Genomic DNA, 16,990 nt, shown 5'->3' with positions numbered 1-16,990 from the left:
AAAACAATCAGCTATACAAGCAAAAGTATAGTTGCTACATATTATCCACAAGTTCTTCCTTGTACACTCTCAATGTCCCATCACAAGAACATCCTCCCCTTATGTCCAGAACATCATCTCTTACTGATTATCTTCCTGGCCTTCTCTGTGGGTTTTACTGAAGCTGCAGAATTTCACTGTAATATTCTCATGGGTAAATTCTGACTGGTTTCAGGTCTGACTCTGTGAGACTGTCAGTCTGGCTGTCAATCTCCTCAGGTCTCCTTCTTTGTTTTTGTATTACAAAGGCAGTGGTTATTGACTTTTGCAGGGCCCTTTGCAAAAAAGACAATAAACACGGCACCATGAGCAGGTTGCAAAAAATAACCAGTAGGATCAGGTATCAGATTTTGAGCAGATTTTTGACCCATCTTGCAATTTGCCAATTGCCAAACAAACTATTGAGCCAATCAGATTCTGATTCTTCACACACTTTTGACACACTTGTTTGCAATTCCTTAATGTGGGCATGAATAGATTTTGAATGATCAGACAAATTCATACAACACATTTCATCAAAATCTTCACATCTATGTCCATGTGCTAGCAACAAAGTATCAATAGCAGCTCTATTTTGCAGTGTAGCGTGCCTTACTGAACCAACATCTGTTAATAATCCGGCTAAAGCAAGCGAAGTGGCATTAGTTTGCCAAGGTAACCAACATCCTAACTTGTTTAACAGTCCCAATGCTTTAGCAGCTGTTACTTGAGGAGAAAGGAAGGAAACAGCCCATCGAGTACCTGATGGCCAAAATTTGGTGGTGTCATCACAATCAGGGGCAAACACATGGATGCTACGTTTTCTCCTCCGTGGTTTATGCTGTAAAATCATAGATGTGTTAGGTGTTAACAGTGAGAGTCGTCCTAGGCTGCAAGGACCTCCCTTGATGTGTGATGGAATCACAGCCCATATTCAGTCTCTGCAAATAAGAAATACCCCTGGTGGCAAAGCTAGAGGAACAGTAGTAGAGTGTGAAATATGTGGTGACGTATAGTTGCACCAGGCACTTTTATTTGCAAATATGGGTTGGTTAGGAGAAACATCCCATACTTTGGACTGATCAGAGTAATTAAACTTAACACAAAGGCCTATTTTCACAGATCCTAAAAGCTCTATTTCTTGCAGCTCAAGAGTTGCACGGGGAAGGTGTGAAACCCATTGATCCCAAGCATCAGTGTGATTGCATGATTGTAAAAGCTTGCTAACTGTCCTAGGCTTTGGCCAGTCATCTATCAGCAATCCAACAAGGCAGGTAGGAAAAGGATTGTCAGGAGTAGCAGTGGCTAAGCACAGAGTATCTTGCCTCGTCGCATTGGCTAGGGTAACCCACACATTGGTTCTAGGCTGACTGACAGGCCAAGCAGAAATAGCAGGCACTAAGTTCAGCAAAACTGACAAGTACTATATTGGCACCTGCATTTTTCTGTTATTCATTGCCATTTGCACTCCAGTACATCTCAATGCAAGCCAATACCCCTTGATCACAAGGATATACAGTGCGATATAGTCCTCCTTGGTCACCGGTGCTAGACGCTTTCTCTGGTCAGAGGTAGCTCGAACTATGCTGCCAAGGTCATCCTTGTGTTGCTGTTATCCTCAGGATTTGGTCAAACAGGTGGTGGGATATTCTGCTGCAAATCAGGACCTTGCTGGCACCCACCGCGGTCCAGTATCTGTGGAAACACAAGCGTATCCACATCCCCAAGTGACAAGGGCCCAGGGGCCTTCCCACTCACTGGTAAGCAAATTCCTTACCCATACTTTAGCTCGAGGCAAATGTGTTTCACTGGTGCACTGCAAGGAATAAAAGTGATTTAAAATGGAGGGATTGTTTGAATGAGCCAGTATGGTCAAGTGATTTATGGTATATACAGCTTTCAAAAGTCTGGACTGTGGGGTTTCCCCTTGCATTCTCCCTTTTTGTTTTTCTAAAACAGTTTTAAGTGTACGATGAGCACATTCAATGACAGCCTGACCAGTGGGAGAATGAGGAATACACAATTTGTGAGAGATGCCTCACAGATGTAAAAAATTCCTTTCTGAGATAACTTTCTGAGAGGCGTAGGCTGGCCCATTGTCAGTTTTCACACAGGCAGGTATGCCTAAAGCAGCCAAGGCTTGCTGCCAGTGCAAAATTACATCATGGGCCTTTTCTCCAGCATGGGCAGAAGCCCATAGAACAGAAGAAAGGGTGTCAATGGATACTTGTACATATTTAAAACGACCAAAATCTGAAATGTGTGTAACAACAGTCTGCCAAAGCTGTAGGGCCAAAAGACCATGGGGATTTACTCCAATAAAGGTCCATTAAAGTTATGACAATCTGGGCAAGCACTAACAATAGCACAAGCTTCTGTAGGTGTTAGCGAAAACTGTTTACACAATGTGCGCGCATTTTGATGAAAAAAGGCATGAGATGTTTTAGCCTGGGCTAGTTTATCTGTCTGAGGAACTGCCCAAACAGGATTAGCTAATGCATCAGCATGAGCATTACCTTCTGCAAGAAATCCTGGTAGGTTTGCATGGCTTTTAATACGCAAAACATAAAAAGGATGCATGCGTTGCAAAACAGCTGTCCATAAAGCCTTTAACAAAAGAAACAAATCAGCATTATTAACTTCTTTTAAAAGGGAACAATTTACTCGTTGTACAACATCTGCAACATAAGCTGAGTCAACAATTAGGTTAAAAGGTTCATTAACATGATGAAAGGACACAGTAAGTGCTTTTAATTCAACCAATTTTACGGATCCAGTACCCTGACCCTGCAAAGTCTGCCATCCCTCCTCATTTTTCCAGGTGACAATTGCTGTTCCTGTTTTTCCTGACCCATCTGTAAGTACTGTAGGCCCATCTACAGGAGTACGACTTAATTTAGGTTTTGCTGATAATGGGGTGGTATTCAGTGATTGTAGTAACTTATGACTGGGAAAATGGTAATCAATTTGTTCTGTGCAGCTCTGCAGCGCGTTCTGCAGTGCAGAATTATTGGCCAAGGACCACTCAAAATAATCTTGCTGAATAGGAATAGTAAATTTAGTAGGATCTTTGGCAGCAATTTGCAGGCATCGCTGTCTACACTTAATAATTAACTGAGCAATAAATTCAAGAATTGTAGTGACTGTTTTTTTAGGTTTGTGAGATAAAAACATCCATTCTAGAATATGCAATGGGTCAGGGGACCAATGATCAGACCATTGTGCAATAATACCTGTTGGATGAAATTCTGGAATTACAACAAAAACAGCGATATCAATGTCAGGGTCCACACGGTACACATGGTGATTGGAAATAGTTTGTTGCACTTTATCTAAGGCTTGTTGAGCTTCAGGGATAATCTTGGTGAGTTTAAATCTGAATCTCCTGCTAATATATTAAACAAAGGAGAAAGTTGTGCAGTGGTGAGTCTTAAGTAGGGCCGCAGCCAATTAATGGTTCCTAACAATTTCTGTGCATCATTTAGAGTGTGCACTGAAGTGTCAAATCGGGCAGTTTGAGGGCATATGGTACGTTCAAATATTTTTAATCACAAATATTTTCAGGGTGCTTCTGTTTGGATTTTTTCAGGTGCAATCTGTAATCCATATTTGTGCAGAGCCTGTAAAAGCTCTGGCTGTATGTTTTGCAAATCCTGTTTGCAAGGAGATGCTATCAATATGTCATCCATATAGGGATAGCAATAACTGTTAGGGAATTGTTCTCTAATAGGCGATAGAGCTTGGGCCACATACATTTGACAAATAGTTGGACTGTTTTTCATACCTTGTGGGAAAACTTTCCATTGATATCATTTTACAGGTGCAGCACTGTTAACAGCTGGTACTGAAAATGCAAGTTTTGGTCTATCATCAGGATGTAAGGGAATTGTAAAGAAGCAATCTTCCAAATCAACAACTAAAATGTCCCATGTTGCAGGAATCATAGTAGGAGATGGCATGCCTGGTTGCAGTGCACCCATACTTTCCATGACTGCATTAATGCGTCTCAGATCATGTACCAATCTCCATTTGCCTGATTTCTTTTGAATCACAAATACAGGAGTATTCCAAGGGCTGACAGATCGCTCTATGTGCCCTTGCGATACCTGCTCATCAACTAAATTGTTCGGGGTGGCAAGTTTCTGTTGTGTTAGAGGCCACTGTCCTTGCTGCACGTGATGGTCAGTTAACCATCGTAGAGGTGTTACTGGCTGGCAACCGCCCTTCTGCACAATGACCCCTATTAAAAATTGGTGCCAATTGTAGCTCTCCAAGTGGCTAAAACGTCACATCCCCATAAATTTAGAGGCGCAGCAGTCACATGCGGGCCAACTGTAGCAACCTGGTTGTCTGGACTTCTCATGAGCACAAAATATGTACTTAAATAACTTTGTGTCATTTCCCCAAGACCCACAACTGAATTTCCCACTGCAGTGACAGGCCAGGAGTTTGGCCAGTCGTGATGTGAAATCACTGTGACATCTGCTTCCATATCAATCAACCCTTTGATCTTAACAGTCTGTGGCTATGGCCCCTTCAGTGTTAGCTCGCAAATCAGTTGTGGTCTCTGCTTGGAAAGTTGTTGAGTCCAAAAAAAAAGGCCGGTAGAAAAAGCCTTGGTCCCCTCTCTCTTTAAATCCGGTCCTGGCAACACAAGACTTGAAAGGTACAAGTTGAGCAATTCGAGTATGAGCAGGTATGACTGCAGGAGGAGTGGGTGTAGAAACCATTGCACATATTTGTCCTGTAAAGTCTGCATCAATTACTCCTGGATGCACAAAAATCCCTTGCAAAGTAGCACTGGATCTTCCTATTAGCAAAGCACTTAAGTTTTGCCCTATAGGTCCATGTGCATCCAAAGGCACTTCATGAACTGCAGAAGAGTCTATGATTACTGTGTCAGCAGTGCAACCATCCATCCCTGCTGAGCCTTCTGTTCCACCAGCAAGCTTGTCACATAAACCTGTGCTGGGCTCAGCAGTTCTTGGGGAAGCATTTATGTTTGAACATGCTGTCCCCTCACATTCAGTCAGCAGTTTCCCTGATTTTTGAGAGGCTGCCCATCGGCATGGAAATGGGATCTACATTGTTTCACATAATGTCCTGGTTTACCACATCGGTTACACAGAACTGCTCTCGGAGCTACTTTGTTATTGGCATCTTTGTTAATTGCTCTGGAGGACAGAGTTCTGTGAGGGCACTGAGATTTAAAATGACCAGGCTGTCCACAGCTGTAGCAGTTATGTGCCCTTTTAATAGCTTCAGCAACAGCTGTAGTAACAGACTCAGTCAGCATAGCCATTTGATGTTGTGCAGTCCCTATTTTTGCACATGCATTAATCATATCATGCAATGAGGGCTTTTTCATAGGTACCAAATCAATAGCTTTCCTACATTCCTCATTTGCATTTTCTTGTGCCATTTGCAAAATTAAAGCTTCTTTTACGTCTGCATCTACTATTCGTTTTTCTATCGCATCCTGAAGGCAGTCTAAATGGCTATAAAAGTCTCATTAGGGTTCTGTTTGATAGTTGTGTAGCTTTTCCCAGGAGCTGACATGCTCGCTATTTTAAACAGAGCCTGCAAAGCATGATCATGGGATTGCGCTAGGATCAAAGGGTGCAGGCGAGCCTGCAGCTGAGGCTCGTCCAAGGGGTGCAACCCCATTAATTGAGGCAAACCTGCACCAAAGGAAGGATCAGCCATTGGCAATTGCGTATTTTTTAGAGCAGTCTCCTTACAAAAAGCTCTCCACGCAGCCTCAAACACAGTATACTGAACTGGCATGCAAAGCAATCTAGCAATCTGCTTTAAATCACAGGGAGTTAACTCTTCACTTGTTATGAATTTCAGCATTTTTGTCTCAGCAGGGACAAAAATGCTGAAATTAGGAATTGGTAGCAAGTTGGCGTAGCTCAGATAATACTTGCCATTTAAATGGAACATGCTGATCAGGAGCTTGACCCCTGCCTCTGATAACTGGGAAAGCAGAAATTACAGTCTTGTGGCTCTTTTGACTCTGGTGATTGCTTAATGATCTTAAGTTTTTCTGCGGCTTCAAAATCTTTATCAGACAAAGCTGTGAGCCTGATATCTCTCCAAACAGCAGCAGGATCTCGCATGCCCCGAGTTTCAGATATGGGTTGCAAAGTTAAGGTATCTCTTTAAAGCAAGCTATCATTTTGAACCCCTGGCACAGATTCCTTTGCACCTTGTACAAAAGGATTAGTAGCAGCAGACAGTGGAGGTGCAGCAGCAGGCAGATGGCACACTCTCATTTTCACCTTTTTCATCACTGTCACCCCTGCTGGTGGGTGGTAAAGGTAGATCAAAGGGGTTTGTAGGGACAGGGGGGAGAAGTGGAGCGAGAAACAGGATCCGAAAAGGGAGGAGGCAAAGCCCTCCACAGCTTGGGTATTGGAAACAATACAGGTCTTTCTTCACCAGCCTGTGCCCTGCCATCCCCTCCCACTGCAGTGTTTCCAGTCCCACCAGCATTATCTGTGTTTGTTCCCTCTGCCAGGGCAGCTGCAGTGTCTTGGTCTTTTTTCAGTTCTTTCAAAGTGTCTAAAACTAACCTCCATGTCATCAGAAATTCTTTAACAGTATCATCTCCCCTGGAAGCAAGGCCGAGAATATACCATCCTACTGCTTCTCAAGTTCGGATACTAGAAGTGTTTACATGTGTCATCTCAATCCCTTGACTTTTGCACCACAGTAACAGTCTTTGCAGTATCAGCTTATCATATTTTACGCCATGTTGTTTTAACATCGACATCCATATATTAACTTGAATTTTCCTCTTGGGATGTATTTGCTCCCATTTTGTTATCAATGGGCTCACCTTTAAAAGGTTGCAGTCCGATCCAGATCTTTGGTGGCTCTCCTCGCTACTCTTCTTCCCGTCTCCCCTGTTCTCCGCACAGGCTACCTGCCCTCCAGGCAGGCTCTTTGAATCATGTCTTGGGGTCACCACATGTGGCTGTAGTCAAGGCAGACATAAAAGCCACACTAGTCGTAATCCATAGTCGAAAGGTAGAAAGATTTTTTTATCTTCTCTACTGCTATTCTTACACCTCTTCACAATAGCTGTGGCCTAATTTAAGATTGGCTGCTTAGCAAACAATGACCATTCAGATCATAAAACAATTAGCTATACAAGCAAAATTATAGTTGCTACATATTATCCACAAGTTCTTCCTTGTATACTCTCGGTGCCCCATAACAAGAACATCCTCCTCTTGTGTCCAGAACATCTTCTCTTATTGATATCTTCTTGGCCTTCTCTGTGGGTTTTACTGAAGCTGCAGAATATCACTGTAATATTCATGGGTAAATTCTGACTGGTTTCAGGTCTGACTCTGTGAGACTGTCAGTCTGGCTGTCAATCTCATCAATAGAGGAGTTTCTTACTCGTTGTTTGGAAGAAACACCACCTTATTCTTTAGTGCTGGCAGTTGCTGCCATGTTTGTGTGCCAGCATTGCACTGAGAAGTGTTATAGATTTGATGCGTGAGATACTAGGTTATCTAAAGTATGAAGTAAGAGGGAACAAGTAGGAAGCCGTTTAAGGTCACCATACACTGTTTTCATTTGTTGTGGGGTTGGATTGTCTGTCTCATGGGTGCTACACCATTGAACTGCCATGCATATTCCAAGTCTCTTTTTCCTTCTGTATCCTTTAAGGGCTGATAAATCAATCTATTCAGACAAACAAAGGGGTCATTAACGTAGTGTTTTCCTGTAATGTGGCAATGACTTGCCAAAGCTCTCACAGATATTTTGGTGCTTATCAGTTTTGTTTATGTGCCATAGCAACAGGCCATGGGGAGCACTGGGACACTGCAGAACCACTGGTTTGCTCATTTATGTTGTCCTCTGTGTGTCTGTAGCACCAGGAATTTATAAAATGTGGTTTTGAATCACGAGAAACTGAGAATGTTTGTTTTGAAGCACATGTAACCAGCCTATGTAGCTACACTTTTATTCCCTTCTTGCTTTCACATTGTGTGTGATACTAACATGGTGTCACTGCCCAGCAGCCTTGGCCTTGCTGGGATCTAGAGAAAACCTGTGGTGGTTCTCCGGATTCCTGTGAGTTTGGTAAGCTGAGGTGGGAGGATGAGCCCTTGTTGCCTTTGCTGCTAAGAGCCATGGGTTTGGTACCACATATTGGCTCTGCACAGAAACTTGCTGGTTTCAAGGAATGTGTCTTCCCAGGTGGTAAATACAACAGAGTACAAGCAGCTGAGGGAATGACAGCAAATACACTGCCTTTGGGTATTGTGTGACAACTGTTGGCTTGTTAAAGGTTTATTTTATGATGTGCAAGTGGGACATTCTGCAAAATCTTGTGAGAAAGTATCATCCATAAAGTGGCATCCAGTTTGATTCAGCAGAGGGTTTGTCTTGCCTCTTAATGATTGTGATACCCTCCTGTGTCTGCAGTCAGGAAATGAAGCAGATGTAGCTCTTGGTGCCTTGAGGGATTCAATGAGTGCCCTTTTCTCCTGCAGAGAATCATCCAGCATGAGCTGGGACATTGCCCAGGTGTCTGTGTCCGACGAGGGCTTTTATGAGTGCGTGGCCACCAGCACTGCGGGGACAGGACGCGCGCAGACGTTCCTCGATGTGTCAGGTGGGTCCCTGCCGCCCTTCTGGGGCGAATTACTTGGGCTCGAACACTTGAGACAGCACTTGGGGCCAATAAAATACATTCCCAGTTTTAAGTGTATTTTTAATTATTGTGTTTTTTCCTCACTGATGTCCACAAGTGAGCTGAGGTTTATTCAACAAACCTGTTTTAAATATCAGTGTTGGTTTGGTTTTAGTTCCTGCTATCAGTTGGACTTGCAGAATAGGTCTGACCTGTAGAATCCAAAACATAGATCTCAGATTTCAATTGTTCTCATTTTTATTTCAGTTGGTAGCAATTATATGTTGGCTTGATTGCACGTAGGTGTTATCAGATAGACAAGGAAGTACGAAAATGGTATTTAAATTTCTGCTTTTTTACAACACAAAACTCAGTAAATTGCTGGAAATCTCATCTATTACCTTGAATTTCTTAAAAATGGTAACAAAGGTGAGGAAGTAAAATGAATGAGGTAAAAATAGGACTAATCACAAAGATAATTTTGAGTAAACAGTAGGCTTATTTCTGTCTGTGGGTGGATGGATGAAACCCCTGCCCATACTACAGTAAATTTTGTCACTTAATTTTTCACAGTTGCAATGCAACCAGAGTGGGAGGGGAAAAATAATTTCTGGTTTGTAACAAAGATCCATTCTGTACAGCCTTGTGTTGGTGTTGATCAGATACAAGTCTTGGAGCAAGTGAAAGCTGCTGCTGGTGAGCTGGAGAAACACTGGAGCAGTTAATTTTATGTGACAGGAAGGATGGGAGAACTCAAAACATTTTCAACTCAGGGTTTCATGTAAAGGCTTGAAATTGAAGTTGTCTTGCCTCTTATCTCCTGCAGTAGCTACTCCAGGTAAATTAACCTGGATTATGAATCACAGAATCACAAAACAATTTGGGCTGGAAGGACCTTTGGAAGTCATTTAGTCCAACTCACAGTTCAAAGAGAATTAGCTTCCAAGCTTGATTATGTTTTTCAGGAGCTTGTCCAATCAATTTTTGAATGTCCCCAAGGGTGGAGATTTCACAAGTTCATGGGCAGCCTTCAGTGCTTAACTACCCCCACTAGGAAAATATTTTGTATGTCTGGTCAGAATTTCCCCTGCTTCATGTTATGAACCAAGACTCTAATTTTTTTTTTTTTTCTTTCCCGTGCCCTGGGAAGACTCTAATTGTGTATTCCCTAGAACAACCCTCTCAGTAGCTGAAGAGAGTGGCTCAGTAATCCTTCGCCTTCCCTTTTCCAGGCAAAGATGTTCCTTTCATTGCACTATGAGCAAATTCAAAGAAACCAGTGTGAAATCATTGATTTTATGCAAGGCAAAGTTTGTAGAGAAAGAGCCCTCTTGGACCAAGGGGTGAATTTGAGGAGAGAAACATCCTTTTATTCACACAAAGTAGTGAGTAGAACGGAACAATAGCATCTGGGCTTACCCAAGTCCTGGTTCTAGAGCACTGATTTGTATTTTGGCCACAAAAATCTTTTAAGCAGAAAGGATATTCCCAGATGCTTGTTCCAAACCATGGCTTGGAGGGCAAGCGGTTGTGAGCATAAAGATTCTCAGTCTGGAAGTTGCAATCATTCTCCTCACCAAAGAGACACCTGAAAGAGAATCCTGACCTTTTTCTTGTGATGTTGGTAGCACTTGAAAGTCAAGAGTAATAAGGGGGACAACTCCCATATCCCCTCATTTACAGAGCATGAGAGATGGCCTGGGACTGAGTCACTGTGTAAACATGACAATTTGTTCTGTTCAGAGCCCTGCAGAGGATTAATGGGAGGGAGATGCTTTGAAATCCTTGTGTACAAATATTTGCAAGAAAATTACTTGAAATTTCTTCTTGAAGCAAAGTAAACAATCTTTTCAAGTGTTCTTGGTTTACCCAGCTGACAGACAGTATATCACAGATAATCCATTCTGGCAACTGCTGTGTGAAAGATGTTGGAGCTGTGCCAACATTTTCTGATTTCACAGAAAGCAAACACTTGAGTTTGGCTTTGTTTTGTTCCTATTAAATCTTTAAAATGTCAAATGGCTTGTTAGCTTGTGCAGCACCCTAACTGAAGGGCCAGTAAAGTGCTGGGAGATGGCTGAGTGTGAGCACTGCTATGGGCACAGGCTGGGGTAGTCCAAAACTTGTGTTGTCCCACTAGACTGGCAGTCAAAAGATGGGGATTCCGGTCCTGTACTGGCCTCATCTCTGCCTTTCCTGAGTTTAGGTAACATATTTGGTGATAAGCCTGTGGAAAGCATTAGAATATTTGTTGTTTCTCCCAAACACCCCAAACCTAAAAGTACAGGGGAGAAACTCCATTCAGTAAGCAAGTGTAGCTTTGCATGGGTTAAAGTCCGTGTTGTTGGCAATGGGGGGGTGATTGCTGTTGGGACTGTGTTTGCAGGGAGGCAGAGCTGCACACCCAGCACACAGTGCTGTGCAGGGATCCAGCATGAAGCTTGTGAACCTCATCTGAGACCTCCCAGGAGACCTTGAGGAGGAGGATTTATGGCTGGTTCTGAGCTTAGGAGTAACTTTAACCCTTAATAAATACAGATTTTTTTATTCACTGTTATCCTTGCTTTTCTTAGGATAGCTGTGTTTTAGTGTGTACTGATGAAGATTTGGTCTTGCTCTTACAGCTGTCTCATTTCTGCACAATCATCCTTCTCAAAGTATTATTTATTGTGGAATTTTCTTTGTTCAAGAACCAGTCTGGAGAAAACCAAATGGAATATATATGATATTTTTAATGGGAATGCATAGTCATACATGATTTATTTTCTTTCTTGAAATGTTGCCTTCTTGATCTGTAATATCCCAAGGAGGAGCAGGATGATTGCTGCTATTTTAAGCATCTGTGGTTTCAAAGTTTAATTTCAGTAGAAAATTATTGCATCTGCTTTCTTCTGGGAGCATGGTAGAACTGTACAGATGGGTTGGGTGGAAAGCAGATAACAACAAATACTGGGAGTTACAACATAAAATATGTACAGGAAAAGATAATTAAATTCCCAGAGATTTGAGTGGAAGTGAGAATTGAAGGATGTTGTACATAGCTGCTGTCTGGAGCAGCTCCAGCCTAGGAGTTCCTCCTGCCTGGCTGCCAGAGCTCATCCCATGTACCCATGTACCTGGTGTGCAGCAGCTCAGGACTGCCCGAGGTCGCTGTGGGCTCCAGGGCTGGGACCCCAGGCCCCCCAGCAGCTGGTGCTACTGGCCTGGGGTTCCCAAACCCCTGGCCTGACTCCAGCAGCTGGCACCCAGTCCTCTCCCACCAGTCCCCCAGTAGCTGGCACTTAGTATTTGCAGGGATACAGAGAAGGGACAGGGGCTGAGGTTATCCAGAAAGACTTAAAGAAGGGATTTACTAATGAGAGAGGACAAACTCTGCTGATCAGGCCGGGGCTGGGGCAGACAAGGCACTTGACTGGTGGTGCTTTACAGGGGACAGGCTCCTTTTATGCTCCTTCCTGCCTGTTCCTCCCTTTTCTCCTCTCTGACTCACTTCCCTGCATATTCCTTCATGAGTTTGCCAGCTGCCCCTCATCCCCACCAAGGTTTGTGTCCTTACCAGCTGCACAGTCCAGGCTAGCTAGCCCCTCTGTGCAGTGGTGCTGGTAACTTTTGGTGCCCTTCAGTCAGCATGAGGAGGAGTGGCTGTTGGCATTGTGTCTGCTGTCTGTCTGCCAGGGCTGTTTGCATACTGTGTTTATTACCTCCCCTTTTCTTACCCTATTTATGAGGTCCTTAAATAAGAGCACAGATGCTTTCTCCTTCCACATTTTCTTTCAGAATCCATCATGAAAAGAACTCACTAATGGTGTTAACTTGGTTCCATTGTTGCTGCTAGAAGAAATTCCTACGAACATGTTTTTTTCCATATACAACCCATCAAAATCTAGTGCATAGCTCAGATGCCACCAGATGGGGTCACACCTGGGGCAGAGATCAGGCTCAGAGGTCTTTGGTGGTCCTGTCTCCCTCCTGTTGCTGTGACACTGATCCCTTGTCTGTGCTTAAAGAACACAGAGCTGCCTCTTTTCATAGAGGGTGTGATTTTTCATCCTACAGGATGTGGTAGTTTGGATCTAGATCAGGTGTGTCCATTTGATATCAGCTCCTGGCAGGTAGGTCAGCATCAGAGAATGAGTCTGCTGCCCTGGGTTCTGTTTATGGCTTCAGTAGGGGAAATGAAACCAAATATTAAACCTGAATTATTAAATAACTCAATTAATTAAATTTAATATTTAACCCCTAAACTATTAGATAAATAATTAAATATTAAAATATTGTCAATTTTGTTGTTCTGTAGTGTGCCTAACGTTGTTTATCAGGAATGCACAGATGCTGAAAGGTTGCCAAATGTGTCTCACGCCTTTGTTCTCGGTTGCCGCAGAGCCCCCGCCCGTGCTGCAGGTGCCCGCTAACGTGACGGTGGTGCCCGGGGCCGGGGCGGTGCTGAGCTGCCTGGTGCTGAGCGCGGGGCGCTACAACCTGTCCTGGCAGCGGCACGGGCACGACGCGCGCCTGCAGGACCCGCTGCGGCTCCGGCTCCTGGCCAACCTGTCCCTGGAGGTGAGGCCAGCTCGGCTGTCGGACGCGGGCAGCTACAGCTGCACCGCCGCCAACGAGGGCGGATCTGCCACGGCTTCTGTCTTCCTCACCGTGCAAGGTAACAACCGGACACCGTGCCCGCGGCTCGCGTGGCAGGGCTCGTGTTGGAACAGGCTGCCCACCGCCTTGGACAGGCCCATGCCTGAAAGTGTCCAAGCCTGGACGGGGTTTGGAGCAACCTGGGATAGTGGAAGGTGTCCCAGCCCATGGCAGGGGGTGGAACAAGAGGGGCTTTAATGTCCCTTCCAACCCAAACCATTGTGTGATTTCATGAAAATCAGTCAGGACTAAAAAAGACAGCAGGAGTGAGACCAAACAAATCTAGGTCTGGGCTGTTGCTGCATACCAGGAACAAATGAAAAAAAAAAAAAAAAAGTAAAAATGCAGTAATTGGTATTGGAGCAAATACTTTCAAAATTTTGAAGTACTGCAGGATTTTTTTTTTTTTCCTATTTTCCTTGATTGTATGTAGGTTTGAACCTTGGGTCTTCGCTGCCTGTCTATGGGTGAGGAGAGACAGAACTCAAAAAAACCTGTAGAAAGAAAATTATTCTGTCACTTGTAGGTGATTCCAAAGGATTTCTGCTCATGGTGCTGCTGGGTTATGTTCTGTGCAGAGGGGGTACCTTCATTAATTCAGCAACTTTGCTGCTCTAATTCTAGTACTTTAGTTAGTTGATGAAAAACTTAGAATTATGGGAAAAAGAGATACTGAATGGAATAGCTTGACCTAAGGTGCTCCAAAACAGAGGTTGAAAGTAGAGTTATAATGCTTATTAATGGGATGTAGTCTTGCCTGTATGGGTTACCAAGGTGGAACACATAGGTGTGGAACCAGTTGTTTAGGACCTAGTACGAAATACAGCAGAATGAAGTGGTTTTTCAAAATCTGTTTGAATTACCTTTAGATTGCTACAGCAGAGTTATAACTTGATTTCTAATTAACTTAGATTTCTCCAACTTAAATTTTTAACAAAGCTAAAAGGAAATAAGTAATGAAAAAACCTCAACCACCGTGCACTTGGAAAACCTAGTTTTGAATTGTACAGAATTTTTCCATCAAGACACTCATTCAAGCATGTCAAGGGCATCAAGAGAAGTGCCTCTCTCCCTTGTTCATCTCTTCCTGGGATTTAGATTTTCTTCCCTAATGTCTATAGCTCATCTGGGAGCTTTAACACAATGCCAAATTGCTTCTGGTGTTTTTTTCCTAGTAAAGCTAAAGAAGTTTTACTGTTGCCACAGCAGAATATTGAGTTTCAAATCACTTATATATGTAGAGTGATTATATAAAGTAGTTGGAAATTACATTTTGGCTGGTCCTGGTAGTGCTAGCAGCTTTCAAACACGTCTAAGAGAACCTTCTTGGGCAGTTCAGAGAGCCTTAGCTGAGAGTGATTTGAGTGTTCTTTATTTCTTGTGAAGGATGCTTAGAACAGAATAAATACGTGGGAAACACTAAGCTGCAGCTGATTTCAGCTTTCTGCAGTAGTGCCTGTCTCTTTTTGTTTGGAAAAAGTAACCTACGGCCAGCCTCCCCAATGGCTGCATGCAGGAGCTGAATGGTATCTGAAGGGTTTGCAAGCACTGTTACTTGTGATCGTTTTAATTTACCCAGACAAAATGATTTCCATCAGATTTCTGGGAATACTCAGTGTGTGATTGTCATGTACAACTTGCAGTGCTTGTTAGGGCCTGGAGTAGTTTTCAAAAAACAGTTTTTATTTGACAGCAAAGAGTAAAGGGTGGCCAGATGAAAGAGCTAAAGCTTTATGGGCTTGTCATTATTAACATGCTGAAGAGGGAAATTTGAAGTCTTGTTAATTGATGGAGATGAGTCCGTGCTTTGTGTAGTTGTAAGTAATTCAGAATGTCAAGTTAAATTTGTCCTGAAGCCCTTTATTATTGTTGGACCAGCTCCATGTAGATCTCTGAATTTTGGATCATAAGAGAATAAACACTGCTTTCATCCCCATTTTCTCTTGGTGGGGGGAGTTAAGGCAGAGAACAAATGCTGGTGGCTCTAAAAATAACCCAGCATCTGCTTTCCCTGCTGAAGTGGGTTGTAGTAAACCCTTGTTTTGAAAGCATTGGGTTTGATGCTGCTGTTTCTGAAAGGGAACATTCATGCGACTCCTGTGCCAGCAGCTGTGCAAATACAGCCTGGAATCTTTGTGGGGCTGACTTTGTGCCCCAGCTGTGTGCTCTGTGCTCAGGAGAACACACTGTCCCCAGCCACTCACTGCTCCCCACGACAGGGACACAGGTGGGGCATGGCCCCGTGTGAAACCTGGGCCTCTCTATGGGCAGGGGTACTGCCCAGAGCACTCTGGAAGGTCCTGCAAGACTTTTTGATAAATCCCAAGGAGTATTGATGCTCATTGAGTGCTAGGACTAACTCAAAGTATGTGCTCAAATTTGGAGTTGTGAAATAGTGGCTACATAGTGTGAGTTGCTCAAGTTCATCCCATCAGATTGGTCTTTTATGGAAACATAAATGAATTTATGAGGGTATTCCTTACTTTTTCAGGTGCCTAGAGGAGTATATTGCAGCTGTGTGAGGCTGGAGATCAGCCAGGAGTGTGAAACATTGGTGATCCTATGTATTTTTTGATATGTTTCTCACTGATGAGTGAAATTCCATGAACATTGAAACCTTTTCTTTCTGGTTTTGTTCCAGCCTTGTAGGTGAAATATGAGTTTGCTATTTGCATATTTGTTAGGTTCAATTAATATGGCATATTGTGGTAGCTTGATGTTTTGTTTGTGATGTTTTCATTTAAATATATCAGTAATATTAATTTGGGGGGGATATGTAGAAATTTGGGCTTTTTTTTTTTTAATTGAAACAGTGTGCATGCTGAGGAGATCGATTTGCTGTGGCTTTTTTTGTTTCCTTCCCCTCCAGGAGTTTCAACTACACCATTAAACCCCAGAAATTTGGGTGATGCTAAATGTGGTTTTATGGTACTCGTGGTTTTTCATGTGTTCTGGTGTAAGAGCAGACAAGGAAGGGATTATCTTGATTATTGCAACTTTCTTTTCCCTCTACAACACAGCTGTGTAATGGGGGGAGACTTTCCAGCTGTGGCTTGTGTTTAGGTTGGGATTAGTAGAGATGTTTTGAGTTACTAATCCGGCCATGTGATGAATTCTATTATTGGGTTAAGAAGCAGTGAAGTCAGCAACCTGCTCAGGTGTATCTCTTTAGCTGAATGTATAAATGGAACAAAATCATACCTGCTGTAGTTACTGTTCTGTCCACACCATGGATGAGGTGGGTTTCCTTCACCTTATTATTTAAAAATGTTCAAGTGCCTGTCTGGTATCACCATCACAGCTGAAAGGCATTCTCAGCACTTGCTCACAGGGAGCACTGTTAAACAATGCAGTGTCCAGCCACACCTGCAGGAAATAAGCAGATTTATTATGTGTTCCACCTTGCCACATGAGGAATCAAGTGTCTGTTTGCCTTTGGGCATTGAAGACTTGTCATTGCTGTAGTAAGAGTTGTGCAAGTGCTGTTTGGCCAAGCCAGGGAGTGACAGGAGTGCTGTCCTGCTCTCTGAACAGCTACCTTAGATGTGCAGTGGGGGAAAGTGGAGTCCCTGGGGGGGATTCACCTGGGGGACTGCTGGGGCCACTTCCCAGTGCCCAGAACTTGAATACAGTTGAAAATAAAAAAATAGCCCAGGAGACAGCATGTGTGACTTGGCT

General features: G+C 43.3%; 1 protein-coding gene across 1 annotated transcript in view; it reads left to right on the top strand.

Moving 5' to 3' along the window:
- The window catches only part of HMCN1 (hemicentin 1), a 184,972-nt gene that overhangs the window by 51,301 nt on the left and 116,681 nt on the right, over nucleotides 1-16,990 (top strand). Inside the window, exons 10-11 of the mRNA XM_069022401.1 lie at nucleotides 8,535-8,656; nucleotides 13,056-13,331. Of these exons, the coding sequence (XP_068878502.1) occupies nucleotides 8,535-8,656; nucleotides 13,056-13,331 (398 nt within the window). The remainder of the gene's footprint in view (nucleotides 1-8,534; nucleotides 8,657-13,055; nucleotides 13,332-16,990) is intronic.

This window comes from Aphelocoma coerulescens, chromosome 8, assembly GCF_041296385.1.
Source record: "Aphelocoma coerulescens isolate FSJ_1873_10779 chromosome 8, UR_Acoe_1.0, whole genome shotgun sequence".
NCBI lineage: Eukaryota > Metazoa > Chordata > Aves > Passeriformes > Corvidae > Aphelocoma > Aphelocoma coerulescens.
Note: the sequence above shows the minus strand (reverse complement) of the source record. Positions and strands in the feature narration are given on the sequence as shown.